Genomic DNA, 24,593 nt, shown 5'->3' on the forward strand with positions numbered 1-24,593 from the left:
AATTACACAATTGGATTTATGTTACTAATTTCACAGTACTTGTGAATAGATAAATGTAATGAAAATCTTACTATGAATATTGTCTAAATAACTCACTAAACAAATGTACCAGCTTCACAATGCTACTGTAATAAACATTTGCTTCATTATCTTTATCATACATGTGATGCTTTATAGGGCTCTATAACGATATTTCCTAAGAAGAATCTGTTTACTTCTTGGTTTAGCCATCTTAAGAAATGTTCAGGGCTTGAACATTTTTAAAAAGGCCTCAGCTATGATTCCTTTTCATTATCAAGAAAAATGGACATTCATGTCTTTTGTTCTTCTTCCAATGAAAAGCACTGTGTATATGTATGTATGTATGGTGTATGTAGCTTAGATATTAGATAGAAGTATTATTTTTATAGCACACAGAGTTATTTGAACAAAAAAAATCAGTCCAATCTTCTAGTTTTATTTTTTCATCTCCTTTGGTTTTTAATAGTTGGAAGATTTTTCTGACTCAGGTTGAATAATGTAATGTTTGAAACAGCTACAAAGTAGTATACAAGTCATTTGCTACTGATTCAAATTTATTTTAGAAGCAAAAACAAAGAAAAAAAATCCAAACCTGTACACTTTACTCTTCAAATGTCTATGACACTTATTAAAACATCTTAGTCGACTTCCCCTTTACTAACATCCTAGGAAAGTTTAAATAACAACTCAAAAGTATTCTAAGGCCAGGCATGGTGTTGCATTCCTATAATCCCAGCCACTTGAGGAGCTGAGACAGGAGGATCATGAGTTCAAAGCCAGCCTCAGCAAAGGCGAGGCACCAAGCAACTCAGTGAGATCCTGTCTCTAAATAAAATACAAAATAGGACTGGGATGTGGCTCAGTGATTGAGTATCCCTGAGTTCAGTCCCTGGTAACTCCCCCCACCCCCCCAAAAAAAATGTATTCTAAGACAGAAGAATGGTCTTACCAGATGTTAATATATCCAGCAATATGTCTGATTTTTTATACTCTGTTTAGGCTTCTGTTATGCGATGATTTGTATATGAAGTGCTCCCCAAAGTTTCATGTATTGAAGGCCCCACTACAGCAATCAGGGTTGGGGCCTTGGGGAAGTAATTAGCTTATGAGGACACTAACCTCATCAAAGAATTAATCCATCATGGCTGAATATACAAGGTAGTGGAAACTATAGGAGGTGGTACCTAATTGGAGCAAATGGTCACTGGGGCATGCCCTTGCTCTCTTTCCTGCACAAGCTGAGCAACCTTCCTCCAACACATCCTTTTAACATGATGTTCTACCTCACCACCTCAGGCTCAAAGTGTGGAACCAGCCAACCATAGCCTGAAACCATGAGTCGAAATAAATCTTTCCTCCTCTAAGTTGTTTTTCTCAGGTATGAAAAGCTAATCCAATTCTGCTGTGTTAGTACTAAAGTGTTTTAATACTGGTGAATTTTTAAATATCTATGATAAATAATCAAAGGAAAAATCATTTCTTGGACAATTATAAAATATTCACCACACCCAAAACAGGCATTTTTTTTTGCAGATGATTTTCTATAATGACCATCCTGACCTGGCATCAAGAGTTTTTCTTACAATTTGAATGTTTAGTCTTATGTTTTTATTGGAGTGAAATTGAATGGGACCATTTGAATAATAAAGGCATCATGAATTGGAAACCCAATGTAAGAGGAACAGGACTTCAGTTTTCTAACTTCAAACAAAAATACCCCAATTCATGTATAGCCAGAGGTGGAGTTAAGAGCAATATATTAAACCACATAAGAATCTCAGAATAGTCATAAAAACTGGTTGTAGAAAATCCAAGTAAAACAGAACAATAGCCTAAACAACTTGCCAATTCTCACACAGGCTGTGTATCAATGAATCCCTCTCTCATCTTAAAATAGATGGCTTTTCCTTTCTATTATGAGGGTTAAAATAACTGCAACTTTTCCATTTTTGTTATGTTGAGGAACCTTGAGCCTAGGAGCAAAGTTAAGAGACCCAGGGTAAGTGCAAATTGATAATGCTTTAGGTGTGAGGGTAGTAAAAGTGAGATCGCAACCAGGAATGACACTTTAGGAAAACATGATAATGATCTGGTTCCAGGTGTGGGAATTGGAAGCAAGGGGTGTTCAAGGAACATGTGAGAAATCCTGCCCCCGGGTGGGTTTTGAAAACAGGTGGTAAAATTTATTTCTCTATGTAAGGTTGAAATATTGGGACAAAATGTAAGAAACTCAACATGGAAGACATTAATATTATTTGGTGGCATAGAAAACAACTAATATCTGATATTTCTTTCTGTTTCATGTGGTCTAAAGTTTCTATGATTGGATATACACAATCTGAGTGGCTGCATTTTTATCAGTTAATAAAGAAACATGAAACTACTTAAGGCATCGACAACCTCAAGACAATTGTTAGGTTTGTTTCCAACATGGTGTTAATTTTATATGTTTATGTCCTCATTCCTCAGGGAAAAGAAATCAATGGTGCTATTTTATAAGACAAGAGTAGACTATGAATATAGATCTGTATCATACCATGATTTTTCTTTCCATATCACTATGGTTTTGGATATTTAAAAACTATTCTTCCTGGTATCAGATCTTCTTCCTAGTGCTATCATAATAACCAGAACTATGTGTTTATTTATTTTCAGAACAAAGCCAATTGATTTTTTTCCTAGATGATGAAAGAGCTTGCTTCAAATTACCACAGTGCTTCTTTCAGCTGGATCACGATGAACAGCTTATCATTATGTCTTAGCATAAGGCAATCTAGAGATTTAATAAGAAAGTTATTTTCTGTATTTTAAATTGAAACAAAAACAGGTATTATGAATCAAATTTATCATTAGGGAAATGACTGAAATTTATTTAATCGAGGCCTGATACAATTTCAATAAGTGCTCTCTTGAACAAGAAATCATGCAAGTTCACTGAGGAACCTTGAATACTACTGAGGCTGCAGTTACTATTGTGAGATTACAAATGTATGAAAATTCTGCCATTTTCATTCTGACCTACTGAGAAAGAAAGAGAATCATCATTCAATCAAGAAAGAAAGGGGTAATGTGAGGGGAAAGGAGGTTAGGAATCCTGGCAACTGAGAGAGAAACAGGCAAGGATGGAAAAGCTATTGTGTAGAAAAAACACTTTCCTCAGACTTAAGACAATGAGATCCAAGGGCCTAAATCCATTTTGAAAAATATATAAATGACCTTCATTGGCAAGATAATCATAAATAAATGGACAAGTCACTGTAATTTTAGATACTGAGAAACAATAGTTTCTCAATAAGGACAATAAGTTTTAAACACTTTTAAATATTACATGTAAAAAAAAATAAGAGATACCATGGGAAGTTACACACTGTAGTCAATACATAAAGGCAGCATCCACAATAGAATCTAATCTGAATTAGAGTGTTCATCTTCAAGTTTTAATTTAAGCATAAATAAAACAATATTTACAGCATACAGTCACATACACAATCTCTCTGCTTAGGAGAGGAAACAGGACAAAATGGTTCTGAACAACAAATAATCATTAATCACACCTTGTAGTTCCTAGGGAACATTCAGAAGAAATAGGTCTTCAAAGACACCATTTCTTACTTAAGCCCAAATACGTGGATAGAGGTACATTTGCACTTCATAAACCTTAGGCTCTTTTCTCCATACAACCTCCATATCTTAAATGGGACTGTGAAGAAAAATACCCACACACCCACACACGCAGATACACTACTTAAATGTCTCTGAGTCTGTGTTAAAGAATATCCTCCATCACTCATTTCCTTTGATGGATGTTCTGACCCCAAAATAGTTAGGATTATAATTTGCATTCAACACTCAGCTGCTGCATATTAAATCAGAGGCACAGTATCTATTTAAATTTTCTAAACATGAGCACATACAGGTTAGTGGAGATGAACACCATTTTGTAAAACCTGAATACTAAAATTTATCTTTATGAAGCAAAGCAATCATCTTATGAAAAATGTTCCACAATAAATTAATTTAAATAGACTAGTCTATTTAAAATATTTCTTTAATAAGAATTTAGTATTTCACAATATTAAGTCCTATATTTCTACCAAATGTTGACTTTCAGAAAATTAGTAGTTTCAATTAGATTAAATGAGCAGTATACAGATTGAAATATTTTAAAACTTTAAATTTTTTAAGACAATGAAGTTGTTATTAACAATTCTGAGAAAGCCTATTTTAATCAAAATATGCCATTATGGTCTTTTATTTTCCCTTAAAGAAATATATTTCTCAGAAAATGAACCATAATAATAAAACCTGTTTAATTTAATGCAGTTGCAAGTACAAGTACTCTTTTTTTCCAGTTAAGGCACTATGTAAGTGAGGTAGACTTCTAGCGGATTCTGTTATATAGTTCACTGGGCCTCATTTTATTCTTTGAGTCATGTAATTAAATGATCACATCCAATAGAAACATGGCAGTACCTATCAATCAAAAGAGTACTTTCCTTTCTGAAATCAAGAATCAAATGCCAAAAGGGTCCATTCTACAAGAACCCCAGTGCAACTGATGTCACAGTGATTTCAATTATTAAAAGGAGATTTGCTAACAAGACATGTTAACACTGTTTTTGGAACCCTCGTCAGTCATTCAGCCTTGAGTTCTTAAGAATTTGTTTCAATGTCATATTGCCAATCATGCACTGAATTTTTCAGAGAAAAAAAATGCACAAAGTAGCCAGTGGCATCCAGATCAACTAATTGATGTTAATAATTTGTCATTCTGCCAACAGTTTTTTGTTTGTTTTTCTTTTAACACTAAGACCTGGTCAAAGTAATACATACTTGAAATCATCACAGGATAATGTGTCATTTTTTTCAAACATGAAACACACATGCATGCTAAGGATGCAATAGACTTTGCACTGTTGGCTTTTGAATTCAGCTCTGTTTGTTATATAGTCATTATATTGTTACTCGGGAAGAAGGAAAGTTTTTTTTAAATAATTTTTTTCCTCTAACCATTGCAGCTGCTTCTTGCAGGCAACAAAAGTTGCTAGAGAAATCATATATACACATACATGTAAAATTAGGGAAACAAGCTGCTTTATTGCCCGATTTAAAATAAGCTCAATCAGTAGAAAAGAAAAATGCTATAATATGCAGCTTGATGAGCAGCTGAAGACAGAAATACACTCAGATGCAGTTTTAGAATTCAGGATATATCTTATTCAGTGATGTTTGAATGAAATGAAGGACATTTTTTCCTCTTACTTTTTCTAAACCACTGAACCAACAAGTGGGATTTATGTGGGTTATATAGTCTAAAACAGAGACATGTAAAATTTCTTTAATATGGTCCTACGGCTTTAAAGGCCCTAATTAAAATAAAAATTAAAGGTCTTGCTCCTTGTTAATTCTCTTTTATGGAATTATAATATATTTAAAATACTAATTATAAGAATTCCCAATTAAAATGATCATACAATCAGCAATAAAACTTAAGTTATTCGAGAGTGGTCATTACCACTCACTCTTTAGTAGTAAAACAAATACACTGATTGTATTGCAAGGCAATAATTAGAATATGTATTAACACAATTATAAAGGCAAACTAAGAGGCATTTAAATCATCATCTCACAGGTCTAGGGGAGGAAGACATTGAAGAATCTGGAAAATATGAAACCAAGCTTACTCTTGACGGTCGCTGTCCGGGTGCAGTTGTAAAGGATAGCCAGCTCCCCAAAGACTTTTCCAGGACCCATGGTACACAGCTTCACGCCTTCTTTTGTAACTTCAACCTTCCCATCTAAAACAAGAGAAAATCATGTTATCTTAATTTTCTGCCATGTTTCATTTCTTTTACTTCATTTACAATATGAGATTAAAATGTATAGTTATTTTAAAAATGCAATGTTACCGATTAAAACAAAGTTGTCATGAATACGTAACACCAGAAATACAAAAATATATATAAGAAATCCAACTCTTTTCTTCAATCATCACTGATAAGATTTAAGATGACAGTTTAAGCCCAGAAAAAGATGGACATAAATAGAGTAAACATAAAAAGTTATTCCATATTTAATACTGGTAAATCATGGTAATTCCAATTTTACCATTATTTGAAATCTGAGAGAAAACTTGATTAAATGGGTACATTTTCTAGAGCACACTTCATGCTTGGAAATTTTCATTTTGAGTAGGCAGCTATTATGAAGAGGGAAATTATGGTGACGCTTGGGCATTATATAATTGCAGCTCATGGTATCTTTTTATTTGTAAACATCTTATCTGACTTAGGCAAGACTGTTTATCTGTTTCCCAGCCCTGCCAACATTGACTGCCAGAAAAAATAAACTATAAACCTTGAGGGAAAAGAAAGAGTTTTTAGGACTGTTTATCATCCACAAAGGACTTGGAAAATAAAATGCTAAAGAAGGAACAGGCTAAGGAAACAGCATTCACTGGGTAGACACTGTTGTCTGCAAGTAAGGAAGATGGCATTCATAGGGGAAATGGGGGGAAAATACATTTTTAAAGTCATAGCTCTGTAGGTTAGAAATTCCATCACCAGACATAACTAGGAGAGAACTAAAAAGGAAACACAATCTATTCTAGACCTCATCCTCTTCCTTTTTATTATTCCTCCAAGTTTCTTACCCACAGTCTACAGTTGAATAGCCTAATGCTTAAGAAAGAATTAGCTCCTGGCTGGCATAGTGTGGCATGCCTGTAAACCCAGTGGCTCCAGAGGCTGAGGCAGCAGGATAGTGAGTTCAAAGCCAGCCTCAGCTACTTAGTGAAGCCCTAGGCACCTCAGCGAGATACTATCTCCAAATAAAATATAAAAAAGGGCTGGGAATGTGGCTCAGTGGTTAAGTGCCCCTGGGTTTAATCTTTGTAACCAAAAGAAAAGAAAAAAAAAAATAGAATTAGTTCTTGATCAAAGAAAGAAGTAATGTCCCTCCAGTGTTTTTCCATCTTCTGGCTTCATGCATTGACTTCATAATTGTTCCTTTATCTGTGAGCCTGATATAATAGTTGGCTTTTAAGAGTGTTGGTGTTACATTCATTCCTTCTCTTTTAAAATCAACCTAGTTTAATCTAAATAATGTTGGGGAAAGCGTGGTTTTGATTTTTTTTTTAGAAAAGTTTAATATTAGTCTTAACTATAATAAAAATAATATGAGATAAAATTTAAGTATAAAAATATTAAAACTTAATCCATGTATCAGTGATGCATGACCTAGCTTAAGAGCACATTGTTCTACCCTGAAAACCATTTCATATAAATAGTACTAATGAGAGAGAATTCTAGAGTAGTGAGGGTTGAATTCTACATAAACTTTACACATTATACTTGATCTGTGTACTCATGCCCCCTCTCTGCATGTAATGAAGATAATCAGGAATAAGTAAATCCAACAATTTGGATTTATTTTAGTTAATTTTATCTTATTACTGAAAGTGAGACAGGCCAGACTCTACCATGGTGGCTAAATTAATGCATCTTCTAAAGTCACACCAGATTTACTTACCTGTTTTCTCCCCAGCCTTATGACCTGGGGCAAGTTGCTTAATGTCTCAGTGCCTCAGTTTCCTCACTGGTAAAGTCAATGAAATCAGAGCACTTACTTCATTAAGTACACATTAAATGAGACAAATGCTTAATAGCGCCTGGCTCACAGCAAATGCTCATTAAATGCTTGTTATTGCCATTGTTTTCATTGTGTTTCTCCATCACACGAATGAAGGCATGCATTATTTAGATCACACTGGAGAACAATATTTCATCACCTACTTCAGAAGCAAATCAGGGTCCATATAGGGAAATGCTTTATTTTTTAAAATGGAGGAAAAAAATATTTTCAGATTCTTTCTCTGGGGTGCATTAAAAAGAGAACTTTTGAGTTCAAATCATTATAAGACCCAAAGAAGAAAAGAGAAGTTCACAAAATCACTCTGATATACCTGAAAAAACAAACAAGCAAAAAGGGCAAGTCTTTGGACACTTCTCTATTCGCCTGTACCCAGTCAATATTCAATGTCATCTTCCTTCTGCTGCTAGTTTTGTCCTAGGGCTCCCTACAATAACATAGCACAAGCTTTTCAATGCATTATAAAATTTTCTTGACCTAAAGCCCTACCATTAATTATAAATAGAACTAAGATCAAAATGAACAATGCTTAAAACATTAAAAAACAACTTCCATAAATAAATGATTTTGTACAACTCTGCTTCTCTGTCTCTTTGAATGTAACATTTAAAAGTTTTCAGTGGAAAGAGACCCTAAAGCATAAATAAGATCACTACTGAGAATCCTGCTGGACAGTTTAGGAGTTATGCCTTTCAGAAAAATAACCAGTCTAAGTAAAAGACAAAGAGGAACATCAGGAATCTTGTTTCAGATTTCTTTTTGCTTTGTTTTCTTTTGTTTTAGTACCATGGATTGAACCCAGGGGCACTTAACCCACTGAGCAACATTGCCAGCCCATTTTATTTTATTTTTTAAACAGATTTCCCTAAGTTGCTCAGAGCCTCGATAAACTGCAACTTGCTATCTTCCTACATTAGCCTCCCAAGTTGCTGGGATCACAAGCATGCACCCCCTTACATGGTTCAAGAGGATTTTTAAAGAATCCTTAGTTACAGGAATGTGCCACCACACCCAGCCTAGCTGAATGGTTTCTTAAAGGAAGTCTGTGGACTAACCAATCACATCATGATAAGTATTCAGATATTTCCCCTTTTAAGAGGTTGAAAGTGTGTCTCTACCACCATGAGTACTATATTTGGTCCTACTGCTACTTCATTTCCTGAAAAACCACAGTCATATAGTACCTATTTTAACTTATGGACAATTAGCCTTGTAACTGATTATGTTTTCCCTTCTCTTATAACCTTGCAAAGGTTTATAGTCAGAACTGTGGTCTGGTTATAAAGTCTCAGAGGTATGATATTTGTGCTCAAAGTTACTTCTAGTACCCAGCTATTTTCATAATCTTATTTTATATTTGCCTAATTTTCTCATGTCTAACTTATTATTGTTGTAAAGATGGATATAAATTATATATGCTAATTAGTCATACATGTATGAATAATGCTGCTAACAGAAGGTTGTGTTCCACATTAATTAGAATAGCCAATTTTTGTTTAAAGAAAGGTATTTAGGTTATTTTTGAGAAATAGAAGTTTGGATATAAAACATCTTTTCTTACTTGAATTAAAAACTGAAGGTCAATATATTCATAATAGTCAAGGAAATATAAGAAATCTGATATGATAGATTAAAGTGACTTCAAAAAAGCACTTATTTAAAAAAGTAAACAGAAACATCTTAATGGTAAATAGGAACAGTGTTTATAACTTGTTACTCTCAGTCACAAACAGATTGCTTATGCTTCCTCACACCTGTTGTGTAGATGAGGAACAAGTAATTCAGGGAGGCAGGACTGATTGATGCCGAAATGAAAATCAGGTGTACACATGGTATGAATGAGGATTCTTTCTAACACATTTAGAAGTATCCCAATTTCTAAGAGACCTGGAAAACAAGTTGTCGATATGAAATGGGTTAAGCTTATGTACCGGCCTTGTAGTAAAATTGGAAGCAATTAGAATTTTTACAGATGATTTCCAACTATGGAGTGTGTGCTCCACTTAAGAAAGCTAAGAAATAAGACAGCCAAAAGTTTACTGCAAAAACCAGCAGCCCTAGTCCTACCCAATAGCTTAATAAACTTCCTCTATAGTGTTAGGCGGTCATGAAGCCACTCCCCGGGATTGCACTTCTTTACTTCATAGGCTGAACTTTTGTATGCTTTGTCAGAGGCTTATTCCTAACCTAGAAAGGTTCAGCTTAAAGGTTTTTATATAATTTGCTGCTAACTTTAGGAATGCATTTTGATGAACTCATTTCAGATCATCATTAATTGATGTGATTTCTATTGCTTTAAAGACATAGAAGAGATTCATCATCATTTATTCATGATTATTTTAATACATCAATTGGATTCTCAAATATGTTTGATTTCAAATCAAAGATTTTTAGAAACAGAGTAGCAGAAAGTCAGATTCAGAATATTCTGGTAAAGTCCTGGACTTTTTATATTATTATTTTCCCTCACCAAAGTCAACAGTCACTAGAGGCTCTCAGAACTGTTAGTTGGGAAACTAATGATATTCCAGTTAATCTCTACATTCTACTTTTGCTCCTCCTATTATTTTTTAAGATGATAATACTCTATTTGTAATATTTTCACTATGCCTTTTGCCAACATCTCTATGTGGAGGAAACAAAGAAATCATTTCAAATCATTTTAATTTGGATGTTTCTAAATTGCTAAAGTGGTTTGTCCAAGAGAAGTTGTTCAAGACAGATGGCTGAGAAGAGGTTAAAAGAGTTATTTATAGTTTCATTAAATTCTTCCATCACTCCTGCCATTGCCTTGAATAACTGGAAGATGTATCACAGTAACTTGAACATATTTTTAATTCTACTTCAGGTACCATATGCCTATTTATGATCTGGAATGAGCTAAGTCTTAAATCTTGTCTCTTTGAGCAGCAATCAATCTGCCTTCTGGTTTTTGGCACCACTATATATGCACTACCCTTGGAGGATGCTAAGTGCTAACAGATCCTTATAAAGCATCTACATTCTTGTTGATCTTTCATAAAAATCAACAGATCCCATAAATAAACAGAGTTTACAAGGGGATCCCAAATCGCCTTACTTTGTTTATCCTGGTGGGTTTTATTATTTTTTTTAACGAACTTGTTTTGTGTCATAGGATTTCTGTTGGGGAATTAGCTTAGAGATTTATTACTGGCAAGCAAAAATAGAATTACTGGCAATAACTTAATAATGAACACTGTGCTGAGTTCCAACAGTCTTGGTTGGAACACTGAGGACAAGTTCACTGGCCATTAAAAGGAGACAGATATTATATCAAAGATTCTATCTAGACAACACCTCCTGTCTCTTCCATCTACTAAGTTGTTTGACTACTTTCATGATGTTGTAGGTTAGAGACCATAACTTTTACATTATGTGTTCCCTCCAAAGGATTGCTGTAGATGCTAAATTTAATAGGAGTTTCCAGCATTCTGGAGATTAAGCTGTGTTGTCACCAGCATGGATTTTTCTCTGGGAGATGAGGTTCATCTATGGATCTTCTTTCTTAATGGATTAGGGATTTGACCAGACCTGACTTGTGGGATCATTTTAGATTCGAGGTGCTGTCACTTGGGGAAGAAAGCAGAAAGTGACAAGGCTGCAATGGGCTAAGTGTTCCCAAGGACAAACTATTAACTTGGATATCTGCCTTACACACACATTTGTCAGTCATTTATATCTGTCTTTCTTAAGCCAGTGTAAGAAGGAAAAGGACATCCCCACTGTGAGAGGCAAGCTTGTTCTTCAATTAAAGAAAGGCAGGGTGTCAGGCCTATCTGTCATCAGTTTAAGATTGCATTCCAGTCTGAATGGATTTGGTATCCCTGGATCTGAACTTCAACTCCATAAAGATATGCTAACCCATCACAGGATTAATCGTGATGTCTGAAAATCATTCTTTGGCCATTGCATAGCAGCCTGTGAGAGACTGCCCTATTTTAGTATTATGTATTCCTTTCAAAGTGTTCTTCATCCACTTCTAGTTGAAAATATATCTTGTTTTTCGTTTTTCACTGGACATATACATGAAAGAGAGTTTTTCTCAACTATTTTCATATTCATAATTGCTATAACCATTAAGGTTCTTATAATATTTTAGTTAGGACCAAACTTCCAAGAAGGCACTTTTCTTTGATGACATCATAGTAAATCTATTTTTAAGGGGAATATAAAGTACTAGTTATCCAAATGGAATAGGAAAGAATCTGAGGTACAAGAGATTAGTTGAGACTGAATCTACATAAGTGAGGATCTTTGCTGCTTCTCCTTCAATTAGGCAAATCTGATTTCCTTTCTGGTCATGACTACTATAAACACACTTGACATAATTTTTCATTACACTAATTTCAACAGACAATATATGTTGCATATAAAATAAAGTCATAAATTATCTTCAGTAATGAGAGAATAAAGTCATAAATTATTTTCAGTAATGAGAGAATAAAAAATAAATGGACAGAGAACTAAATTGGTATAAATTTTACTCCATGCTTGTATGTCAAAATGAACACCAATATTCTGTATAAATATAATATATTAATAAAAATGAGCTATGTAAAGCTAAAATCTCAGAGAGAGAGAGAGAGAGAGAGAGAGAGAGAGAGAGAGAGAGAAAGAATCCATACCTCAAGATATCTGAACTTCACTTCTGTCTCATTTGTTGTGTTTCTAATTCTGAAGTCATAGCACATACATAAACATAAACACACACACACACACACACACACACACACACAACCTCTATGAGAAAACTGACTATAATTTAAGCAATTTGGGTATAGAGAATCATCAGAAAAATCAGAATGAAAGTCTGGAATGAACAACTTATATTTCAGCACTTCTATCCTCTTGCAAATATTTAAAGAAAACATACCCAACCTATTGTAGGCGGGTCATCCATTTTTCTGACATTGAACAGGATTCTGCAAAGATTCCACAATGTCCTTCCCCAGCACTGTGATTCTATGATTTTTCTCTATATTATGTTTTGGAACCCTAGTGCTTTAAAGTATACAGAAAGCACTACATAAGTATTTGTGCAATGATATCAGTTTCCAGTAATGAGGAAAGCTAAAGATGGGCCAGAGAAGAGATATGCATTTATAAAGGGAGGAAAACAGAATAATCATCCCTGAATAAATGACAGTTGAACAGATTATTTGTCTTAATTAAGTTTATTAAACCTAATTCCAACAATGTATAATGCATTCCTGCTCTATTTCCTTAATACATGATCACCTTTAATTAGTCTAAACAATGCCTGGGACTTTCTGTAGATTTTTATGGTCAGGAAAATGGCAAGAGCAGTACTATCACTCGGATTATGGGCAGCTTTCATGTGATTTTGATTTTATGGGTTAATATTAACCTTGGGATAATTGATGACATCATGCAGTGCTTCTCAACTGGGGGGAATTTTGCCTTCTGGGGTACATTTGGCAATGTCTAGAGACATCTTTGGCTGTCAGAAATGGTGTGATCTACTGGCATTTACAGGGAACAGGCCAAGGATACTGAACACCTTACAGAGCGCAGGACTGTGCCCTCCCAAATAATCAGTCAGCCTAAAATGTTGGTTATGCCAGAGCTGAGAAACTCTGATGTAAAGTAAACTCCATGCGTGTATAAAATACTTACATTTAAAAAGAAAAAATCTGAATTCCACCATTTGTCATTTTAACCTCCACCTGATGTAAATTCCAAGTTGAATGAAAGGGTAACATCTGGTTGCAATATTTAAGTAAACCATGTTGCCATTGGGTTGAATGAAGCCACAAAGCTATTTTCCTGAATAATTTCCCTACTAGTTGTCACCTGAAATCGAATTAATCACAGAAATTTCCAAAGAAGACAAATTAAAAAAAAAAAAAACCTCTTACTGATCTTTTTTTTTTTTTTTTTTTTTTTTTTTTTTTTTAAAGAAAGAGTGAGAGGAGAGAGAGAGAGAGAGAGAGAGAGAGAGAGAGAGAGAATTTTTTTAATATTTATTTTTTTAGTTCTCGGCAGACACAACATCTTTGTTGGTATGTGGTGCTGAGGATCGAACCCGGGCCGCACGCATCCCAGGCAAGCGCGCTACCGCTTGAGCCACATCCCCAGCCCCCTCTTACTGATCTTAAAGCAGTATCCTTTACCCACACATCTCTGAGAATTTCAGATCCTAACTCCACCAGTTGACCTCCCAGAAAATCTTGAATAAATTAACTCCTTATGAATCAATTCCCTCGGTAAAAATTTGGAATAATAATATCTTATTTCATAGGGTTCTGAGTAATGAAATAGAGAATACAGGTAGTAAGATAAAGAATATATGGGTTAAGAACATTTCTTAGAGAGAAAATGCCCTATTGCTTAGGAAAAATAAACTACTTTGAGATCAGTTCTAAGGAAGGAAAGGCAGGCCCCAAAGTCATGGTTCCTAAAATTTAGGAGTGGGAAACAGCAAAGGGATGAAGAAAAGAGGTGGTGAAAGGAGAAAGGTTCTGGGCAAGAACTGGAGAAAGGCCTCCTGCAGCGGTGATGAAGGATTTTTAGTAAAAGTGATATTAAGTTATTAATTGCCAGAATAAATGCCCTATCCCTCCATCCTAATTTTAGTAGTTTGCTTCAGAGTAATTTTTTGTGTGAAGAGTTTGAGGGATGATCCATTACTTAGATGCACCAAAGAACAGAGGGACCAGGATATGAAGAATTAGTGACAGGAGGGAGTTGGAGAGCAGGAGATTTGGAATAATTATGTAAATTACACAATTAATAAGAAACTAAGGACTCAGGCATTTGCAGCTATCTTAGGAAGGCACCAGCTTTTCACAGATGTCAAATGGGTACTTAATCCAATTTCATGTAATTTTCAAGCTATTAGAAAAGTCACTATTGTCAACAAGGGGATGTCCCTTCAATCAGAGATTATGTGTCTGCTCCCCCACCCCCACTTCATTTGACACTTTTGCTTAGCTTCACAACGGTCCTTATAAGGAATAAAAAGGGAGTTTTGGAGTCAGAAGTTGATATTCTGGTCCTCTGAGCTGAGGGACACATTGGACGAACTTTCGGATGTTTCTTTTTTCTTTTTTCCATCAGTACAATGGGGATAATAACTATGGCTTTGCAGGACTAGTATATGAAATTCATGAGCTAGAACTTGGTGTGTGATGAAGCTTTTTATAAATATTAGTGCACATTCATAAGGGGGGAAGTATCCAATTCCTGCCACGTCTGCTCATAAACAGTAGGAGGTTAGCAAATATTCATTGGTGAATAAATGAGGATATTAGTTATTAGGAGTTTATTTTAACTACTTTACCTATACAGTCCTGAAGGGGTAAAAAAAAAAAAGTAACTGAGAGTCTCTAGCTCCCACTCCTCTTGCTGAGGGTCTCTCTACACTCTACCTTCCTTTCATGTATTACTGCACTATAACTTTCACAGTGGTAAAACACATTTCCCACCATGAGAATTTTTATTTGACAACTTAAAATATCTGCAGTCGAATTGATATATGTATTTTTCCCCTTTTACATGAGTTTGGGCTTCTCCTGAGTATATAACTCATACTTATCTGTCTTCACATTTTTAAAAGGAAGTGGAGGGGGAAAAACACAGAAGCAAGTAACAACCATGTATGCCACAAAATACCCTGAACATCTATAAAAAGATGAGAAAGAATGCTGTTGAATTTATTATCTCAAAAGCCGTTGTACAGATGGACTGGGTAGGCCGGGAGTGAGAGGACCCCATTTGAAAGTTACTACACATAGGGAGAATAAGTACCTTCATCTTTTAGCACCACTGAGCACAGGATTCAGAGGAGTCAGAGTGATATTTTAAAAAGCCGAAAACTGCTAAGCATCCATCTAGTTGGCAGTCATAGGAAGTTGTAGAAAAAAGCAATGTATAAAGGGCCTCATCAGCTGATGAACAAGATACAGAGGGTTCAGCCATAATAAGAAATGAATTACTGATACAGACTTTGAGGTGAATGAACCTTGACAACATACTAAGTGAAATGAGCCAATCATGAGAAGCATATAGTGTATGGCTCCATCTATATGAACTGTCCAGAAGAGCCTAAGCTACAGTAGAGAAAAAAAGTAAAGTTGCTTCGGGCTGGGGGGGGGGGCGGGTAGAAAGATCAAGAGGTGATTGCTAAGAAGTGTGGAGTTTCTTTTTGGGATAAGGAAAATGTTCTAAATTTGGCTGTGGTGATGGAGAAACAATCTTGTAAATATACTAAAAGATATTAAACTGACTGCTTTAATTGGGTAAATTACATGATGTGAACTATCTCAATGATGTTGTTAAAAATATTTAACACAGGTACATAGTAACTGCTCAATTATAAGTCACTAATTCCATCACATAATATCCCTAATGAGAATTTTTAAGAATCAAAGATTCATTGGTCTCTCACACCTCCTCCAATAACTTTTCTCCTATTCCCTTTAGGACTGTTACAGCTATACTCTGCACCAGCTGTGACCTCATTTAAAAAAAATATTGTCCATCCCTTTGTACTCTCTATGAAAAAGAACACCAAATCATCTTTAACTAAGTCACACAATCAGTGATACAAATGCTTACTATGAGCAGATTCAATTCACATAATAAAATTCACTCCTTAACTGAAACTCTATAGTTTATGTTTTCATTGACAACCAATACAGCTTCTTTCCTGAACTCTCTACTATCAAACTTTACTGCACAAAGAACAGAGTCACCCTTTACTATTATTTTGATAAAGTTTTACCCCCCCCCACTAAGAAATTCAAACTAGTTCCTTTGGAGTCAAACTGAGTTGCTAACAATGAGTGTCTAGTCCTTCCACAAACTGAGATCTTCTCTAACTGAACCTGAATCAATTTTTGTTACTCTGTTACTCAAAAACCATGGTCAAGTTCTGAGATTCTGGGTGGGCTAGAATTCAAGGATCTGTGAACTTAAATGGGTGCAAAAAAAAGAAAACCTCTATTTTTACTAACCTCTAATTGAAATGTAGCATTTCCATAGAAATAAACCATATTAATATATAGTACTTGTGATGTTGTCACCAATAGAAATTACATTTTCTTGCTATATTACTTGCTATTTTATCATGTCTTTAATAATACTTTATGTTCATTGCCCCTTCAAACTCAATGACAGTTATTATTAATGTGTTAAATAAAAATAAACATCTGTTAATGAACCATACATTTTTAAAAATTTTTAATTTCCAATTTCCAATACAATTAGTTTCCTGGGTAATCCAAAATGCTGTATTTTATGTACCTAAAAATATTCTGGTTGGGGATATGGCTCAGTTGTAGATCACTTGCCTACTGTGTCTGTAGCCATCCATTTGATTCCTAGCACCACTGAGAGAGGGGGGTGACTGGGGGAGGGTAAAGAGACAAAAATAAAAAATATTCTGAAATGAGGACCACAGGCATCAAACTTTCAAAGACATTCCTGACACACAAACGATTAAGAACTATAGCCTTTCTAGCTCTCTGGCCATCTTGACGGCTGCTCTAGGTTGGGGGCCGTACCACATCTAAGGCAGGAAGATGGTGGCCGCAAAAAAGACAAAAAAGTCCCTGGAGTCGATCAACTCTCGGCTTCAGCTTGTTATGAAAAGTGGAAAGTATGTACTGGGGTACAAGCAAACTCTGAAGATGATCAGACAGGGCAAAGCGAAATTGGTCATCATTGCCAACAACTGTCCAGCTTTGAGGAAATCTGAAATAGAGTACTTTGCCATGTTGGCCAAAACTGGTGTCCATCACTACAGTGGCAATAATATTGAACTGGGCACAGCATGTGGAAAATACTACAGAGTATGCACACTGTCTATCATTGATCCAGGTGATTCTGATATCATTAGAAGCATGCCAGAACAGACTGGTGAAAAGTAAAACGTGTAAAATTTTTCTTTAATAAAACTTGGCAGAGTGTGTTTTAAAATCTGGAACAAGACAGGGATGCCTTCTATCACCACTTCTGTTCAACATAGTTCTCGAAACACTGGCCAGAGCAATTAGACAGACGAAAGAAATTAAAGGCATAAAAATAGGAAAAGAAGAACTTAAATTATCACTATTTGCAGATGACATAATTCTATACCTAGCAGACCCAAAAGGGTCTACAAAGAAACTATTAGAGCTAATAAATGAATTTAGCAAAGTGGCAGGATATAAAATCAACATGCATAAATCAAAGGCATTCCTGTATACAGCAACAAATCCTCTGAAATGGAAACGAGGAAAAACACTCCATTCACAATATCCTCAAAAAAAATAAAATACTTGGGAATCAACCTAACAAAAGAGGTGAAAGACTTATACAATGAAAACTACAGAACCCTAAAGAGAGAAATAGAAGAAGATCTTAGAAGATGGAAGAATATACCCTGTTCATGGATAGGCAGAACTAACATCATCAAAATGGCGATATTACCAAAAGTTCTCTATAGGTTTAATGCAATGCCAATCAAAATCCCAACAGCATTTCTTGTAGAAATAGATAAAGCAATCATGAAATTCATATGGAAAAACAAAAGACCCAGAATAGCAAAAACAATGCTAAGCAGGAAGTGTGAATCAGGCGGTATAGCAATACCAGACTTCAAACTATACTACAGAGCAATAGTAACAAAAACAGCATGGTACTGGTACCAAAACAGGCGGGTGGACCAATGGTACAGAATAGAGGACACAGAAACCAATCCACAAAACTACAACTATCTTATATTTGATAAAGGGGCTAAAAGCATGCAATGGAGGAAGGATAGCATCTTCAACAAATGGTGCTGGGAAAACTGGAAATCCATATGCATCAAAATGAAACTGAATCCCTTTCTCTCACCATCCACAAAAGTTAACTCAAAATGGATCAAGCAGCTTGATATCAAATCAGAGACACAGCGTCTAATAGAAGAAAAAGTTGGCTATGATCTACATACTGTGGGGTCGGGCCCCAAATTCCTCAATAGGACACCCATAGCACAAGAGTTAATAACTAGAATCAACAAATGGGACTTACTCAAACTAAAAAGTTTTTTTCTCAGCAAAAGAAACAATAAGAGAGGTAAATAGGGAGCCTACATCCTGGGAACAAATCTTTACTCCTCACACTTCAGATAGAGCCCTAATATTCAGAGTATACGAAGAACTCAAAAAATTAGACAATAAGATAACAAATAACCCAATCAACAGATGGGCCAAGGACCTGAACAGACAATTCTCAGAGGAGGACATACTATCAATCAACAAGCACATGAAAAAATGCTCAGCATCGCTACCAGTCAGAGAAATGCAAATCAAAACCACCCTAAGATACCATCTCACTCCAGTAAGATTGGCAGCCATTAGGAAGTCAAACAACAACAAGTGCTGGCGAGGATGTGGGGAAAAGGGTACACTTGTTCATTGTTGGTGGGACTGCAAATTGGTGCAGCCAATTTGGAAAGCAGTATGGAGATTTCTTGGAAAGCTGGGAATGGAACCACCATTTGACCCAGCTATTCCCCTTCTCGGTCTATTCCCTAAAGACCTAAAAAGAGCATGTTACAGGGACACTGCTACATCGATGTTCATAGCAGCACAATTCACAATAGCAAGACTGTGGAACCAACCTAGATGCCCTTCAATAGATGAATGGATTTAAGAAATGTGGCATCTATACACAATGGAGTATTACTCTGCATTAAAAAATGACAAAATCATAGAATTTGGAGGGAAATGGATGGCATTAGAGCAGATTATGCTAAGTGAAGCCAGCCAATCCCTAAAAAACAAATGCCAAATGTCTTCTTTGATATAAGGAGAGTAACTAAGAACAGAGTAGGGACGAAGAGCATGAGAAGAAGATTAACATTAAACAGGGATGAGAGGTGGGAAGGAAAGCAAGAGGGAAGGGAAATTGCATGGAAATGGAAAGAGACCCTCATGGTTATACAAAATTACATACAAGAGGAAGTGAGGGGAAAGGGAAAAATAATACAAGGGGGAGAAATGAATTACAGTAGAGGGGGTAGAGAGAGAAGAGGGAAGGGGAGGGTAGGGGAGGGGGGATAGTAGAGGATAGGAAAGGCAGCAGAATACAACAGACTCTATTATGGCAATATGTAAATCAATGGAAGTGTAACTGATGTGATGCTGCAATCTGTATACGGGGTAAAAATGGGAGTTCATAACCCACTTGAATCAAAATGTGAAATATGATATGTCAAGAACTATGTAATGTTTTGAACAACCAACAATAAAAAAAATGGTTTCTAAAAAAAAGAACTACAGACTAGAAGAATAAACTTCTAATATTCTACAAAAATTAAAGTACTTTCTTTATCATTGAATTTTCCATTCTCTTAGATTTCCATGGTATTTTGCCACAATAAATAATGAGCATTAAAAATAATAATAATAAAGCTGTTCTGTCTCTCTGCTCATCCAAGTGCCTACCTTCCTTCTACACGCTACTGCCAACTCAACTTCATAAAGCCATCCTCAGATCAGTCCCAGAGTTTCATCCCTTCCAATACTCCAATAAAAGCTTTTCCACTAACTTTAAAGATTTGTATAGCTACAGCTATTTATTAGTTCATGCTGTCTTCAGATTTCTGATAAATATTCCCTTATGTATGTTTCTTCTGGATTGAAATTTATTTAGAGTAATACTTCATATTTTTTTCCTCATAGAATCTTACCATAGTATTAATGACTAGTGGTTCAGAATTTGTTTGAGAAAGTAGATTTTAAAAATACCCAGTCATCCTCATTAGTTGCAGTATTTGTTAGACACCTAACATCATGGGTTCCTTCTCACCACTTGTCAACTAACTTTAATTGGCTCCCTGGCCATATGGTTTGCCTTTTGCCTTAGAGGGATATTTTATTAATGTCATTGGTCAAAAGAGGGATGAGGGAGCATTTTGCTTGTATTAGCACAAATATAATAACATAAAATGAAAGCAAACTAGATATACTGGCTATAAAAAGGAGAGCATAAATCAGGTACACTTTAGTGGAAAGAAAAAGCATAAACATTATCTTGGATGTTGAAGTAAACTTTGTCTTAACACATTAAAAGTGAATCTCTTTTCCATTCTATTACTAATAAACTTGTTAAAATAAAATGCAGTAGGTTTAAAACATTTTAAACATGAGTTTCTACTTAGCCTGGAGCAATAATGAATTAAATAATTAATTCCTTTTAGGAAAATATCATTACTAATGACTTGGTACCATTGGCGAGTATCTGTCCCTACCCCAAAATACCCCAAATAATTTATCTTTTGAATCCAACACCTTTATGTGGTACTAGTGCCCATATTTCTATCATTTTGTCTAGATTTTTATTCACCCATGGACTTATATCAATAACACATGAAAGTATCATCTGAGGATCTGGTCCCTTTTTCTCTTGTAAGCTTTTTCTTACCACACCCCATTCCCAGAAGTAAATATATAAAAGAAATTTTGGCCCACTGCCTCAAGATAGGGTAATGATTAGGAATAGATCCAAAGAAGATAACACTGGATTTTTAACTTACTAAAATTATAAAATAGGTGTTAATCTAAATAAATAGTTTTGACAGAAATTAGGATATAAAAGTTACACCCAAATGAGAAAAATCTGGCATTTAATGTATTAGAATTCAGAAAATAAAGCTAATATAGAAGGATGTTAGTACATATGGTTTTAAATTATGCTTAGTCATTAGGAAAACACATATCCTTGTAAATCACTGCAGCCTCCCAAGAAAAAATAACTGTTTAAGTTTGCTAGCCCTGGGCCTTTATTTCTAATGTTTTCCTAACAGACTTTGAAGTCCTCAGTCTCTACAGGAAAAGTATGAATCCATGAAAGATGCCATGTGGCCAGTTGATATCTCCAGGATTATAAAGTAAGAATAAAATTAATGCTGTTCAGCTGAGACCAAGACAAAAGAACTTCCATAAGTTTTTCACATTTCCCACATATTTTATTCATTACAAAACAGCAAAATCACAAGACTTTTCCTGTGCTAATGCATCCTGCAGAAATGAAAAAGCAGTAGAGGCACAGGACTATTTAACTCTGTTTTGGACAGTAAGCACGTTTGACCACAGCTAAAATCTAATTGCTAAAATGAGCAGTATTTTGGTTTGTGGAAAGCTAAAATGAGTTCTGGGAAATACTGTACCAAATAAAATAATAATGTGTCATCATTTAGCAAGTTAAGTGGATTGAGATTCCATTAACAAAAATGTTGATTTCCTTTTTTAAAAGTATTATTTTAGTGTTTATGTTGGAGCATGTATTTTTTTAATTTTATTGGTAATTTGCAGTTACACATGACATAGACTCCATTTTGATATAATTATACAAACATGGAAAATATCTTATTTCTAATTAGGATCCCAGTCTTTTGGATGTACATGATGGTGAGATTCACTATGGTGTATTCATATAGGTACATAGGAAAATTACATCAGATTCATTCCACTGTCTTTTCTTTTCCTGTTTCCCCTACCTTCCGTTCATTCACCTTTGCCTAATCCACTGAACTTCTCTTCTCCTCACCCCTTATTTTGTGCTAGCTACCACCTATTAGAGAAAATATTCAGCCTTTGATTTTTTGAGGTTGGCTTATTTCACTTAGCATCATAGTCTCCAGATCCATCCATTTACTAGCAAATGTCATAAAGTCATTCTTCTTTATGGATGAGTAATATTGTGTTGTATATAAACACAACAATTTCTTCATTCATTCATCTGTTCAAGGGCACCTCGGTTGGCTCCATAGCTTAGCCATTGTGAGTTGTGCTGCTATAATTGTGCTTTGATGTGGCAACATCATTTTAGCATGCTGACTTTTAGATCCATTATACTGAGAAGTGGAATACTGGGTGAAATGGTGGTTCCACTCCAAGTTTTCTGAGGAAATTCCATTCTGTTTTCCAGAGTGATTGGATCAATTTGCAGTCCCACCAACAATATATGAGTGAACCTTTTCCCCCACATCTTTGCCAACATTTTTCTTACTTGTATTCTTGATAATTGCCATTCTATCTGGACTGAGATAAAATCTCATTGTAGTTTTAATTTGCATTGCCTTAATTACTAAAGATGTTGAACATTTTTCATATATTGCCAGTTCATATTTCTTCTTTTGAGAAGTGCCTGTTTAGTTCCTTTGCCCATTTATTTATTGGGCCTTTTTTTTTTAGTTTTTTTGTATATCCTGGAAATTAATTCCTTATATGAGGTGTATCTGGAAAATATTTTTCTCCAATTCTGTAGGCTCTCTCTTCACACTCTTTACTGTTTCCTTTGTTGTGAGGAAGCTTTTTATTTTGAAGCTTTCCCATTTATTAATTTTTTATTTTACTTCTTGTGCTTTAGGAGTCTTGTTAAGAAAGTCAGTTCCAGAGCCAACATGTTGGAGTACTGGTCTTATCTTTTTTTCTAGTAAGTACAGGGTTTCTGGTCTAATTCCAAGGGTTTTGATCCACATTGAGTTTTGTGCATGCCGAGAGGTATGAGTTAAATTTCATTCCACTACATATGGATTTTGAATTTTCCCAACATCATTTGTTGAAGAGGCTATTTTCTCAACATATATATTTTAAAAGAATTCTTTCATATGTGTGACTCTAACATAAAAACCAATATATTTTTCATAAATTTCTCACCACTATATGTTCAGTTTCAAATAAATTTAAGCAGTAGATGTGTTTTTACAATACTGATCAGCATAACATTCATAGTTACAACTAAGGTGTTCTTAAAATCAAAATTTAGGTAAGAAAAATTTATGGCAAGTTCCAGGGCAGCCTTTTCAGATCTCCCTAAGATTTCTATTTTCTAAAAAGAAAAAAGTCACTGAGATGTACCAAAGACATATGCTTTTAGTTCACTAAAAAAATAACAGCACAGAGATAAATCTCATTTTTTCTTGTTATTTGTTGTTTGCTATTGAGAAAAATATTGCAGAGTGACACTCAATAAATCTATTTGACAAATGAATAAGATCAATGACTCTAGATCTTTCAGGTAGAAAATACAGTTATAATTCCAAGAAAGAATCTGGTTGAATTTCAGAGGAAAGTAAACCCCATCATGTGGACATCATTACAGTATCAAAATGAATTACAAGGACAGATGAAAAACCTCCACAGAAGATCCACAATTATGATTAGACAGACACATGCACAGACCACAGTAAAAACAGATTCTTACCCAATGGGGAAAAATTACTATCTTTGCAATAAAAAATTCTATGCTTTTGAAAGGCAGGAAACATTTTTTCAGTCTTGTTCTATGCCCAGTATTAATATATATGATATCCTCAAAGACATCAGATCCAGGTTGAATAATGATTATCTATACATATTAATAAGCAGCCATTTATAATTTCAAGTTTTATGGTCATGTGCTAGAAAATAACAGAATGATCAATAGAATATTCTAAGTAGATATGTTACAGCTTTATATAATTCTGCCCTGGCATGCTGCAGTCAAATCTTCCAAAGCAATTGTAGCAAGGAACTTAGTTATAAATTCTTGAAGAAAATTAGACAAATTCCAAGCCCCATGCATTTTATCCAGTTATGGAAAGGGGTGGTATATAGTGGACAGAATATGAATACTATAGAAATTGTAGGTGAAGAGGAAGAAATGGTTGGATAAAAGAGAAAAAATTTAAATGGTGAGAGCGTGTATTATGGAATGGAAGAATTATACTTAAGGTAATAGGATATAATACAGTAAAGGAGCAGGTGGAAAGTTTAAGCCTTAAAAACAGTTTCATATTTCTGATTATCTGTAGTTTTATGTAGGCCATGAGGAGAACACTTTTTAAAATAGCTGAAACTGGTCAGAACTCAACCTAAAAGGATAACAAATCTTGTTGATATTTTTTCATGGATTCCTAGTGCATA

At 34.8% G+C, this 24,593-nt stretch overlaps 2 protein-coding genes across 2 annotated transcripts in view; one reads left to right on the forward strand and one right to left on the reverse strand.

Moving 5' to 3' along the window:
* Window positions 1-24,593, reverse strand: part of PRKG1 (protein kinase cGMP-dependent 1) — a 1,128,350-nt gene that overhangs the window by 742,772 nt on the left and 360,985 nt on the right. Inside the window, exon 3 of the mRNA XM_081267801.1 lies at window positions 5,706-5,819. Coding sequence (XP_081123927.1) covers window positions 5,706-5,819 — 114 coding nt within the window. The remainder of the gene's footprint in view (window positions 1-5,705; window positions 5,820-24,593) is intronic.
* On the forward strand, window positions 17,173-17,634 carry LOC308634350 (large ribosomal subunit protein eL30-like). The gene has a single exon (XM_081268191.1). The coding sequence runs from the start codon at window positions 17,238-17,240 to the stop codon at window positions 17,583-17,585; it is 348 nt and encodes a 115-aa protein (XP_081124317.1). The 5' UTR covers window positions 17,173-17,237; the 3' UTR covers window positions 17,586-17,634.

Source organism: Spermophilus citellus, assembly GCF_964194105.1.
Source record: "Spermophilus citellus genome assembly, chromosome: 15".
Lineage (NCBI taxonomy): Eukaryota > Metazoa > Chordata > Mammalia > Rodentia > Sciuridae > Spermophilus > Spermophilus citellus.

Excerpts from the sequence above, each read along its gene's own strand:
- LOC308634350 (XM_081268191.1), top strand. The coding sequence starts at position 17,238 with ATGGTGGCCGCAAAAAAGACAAAAAAGTCCCTGGAGTCGATCAACTCT.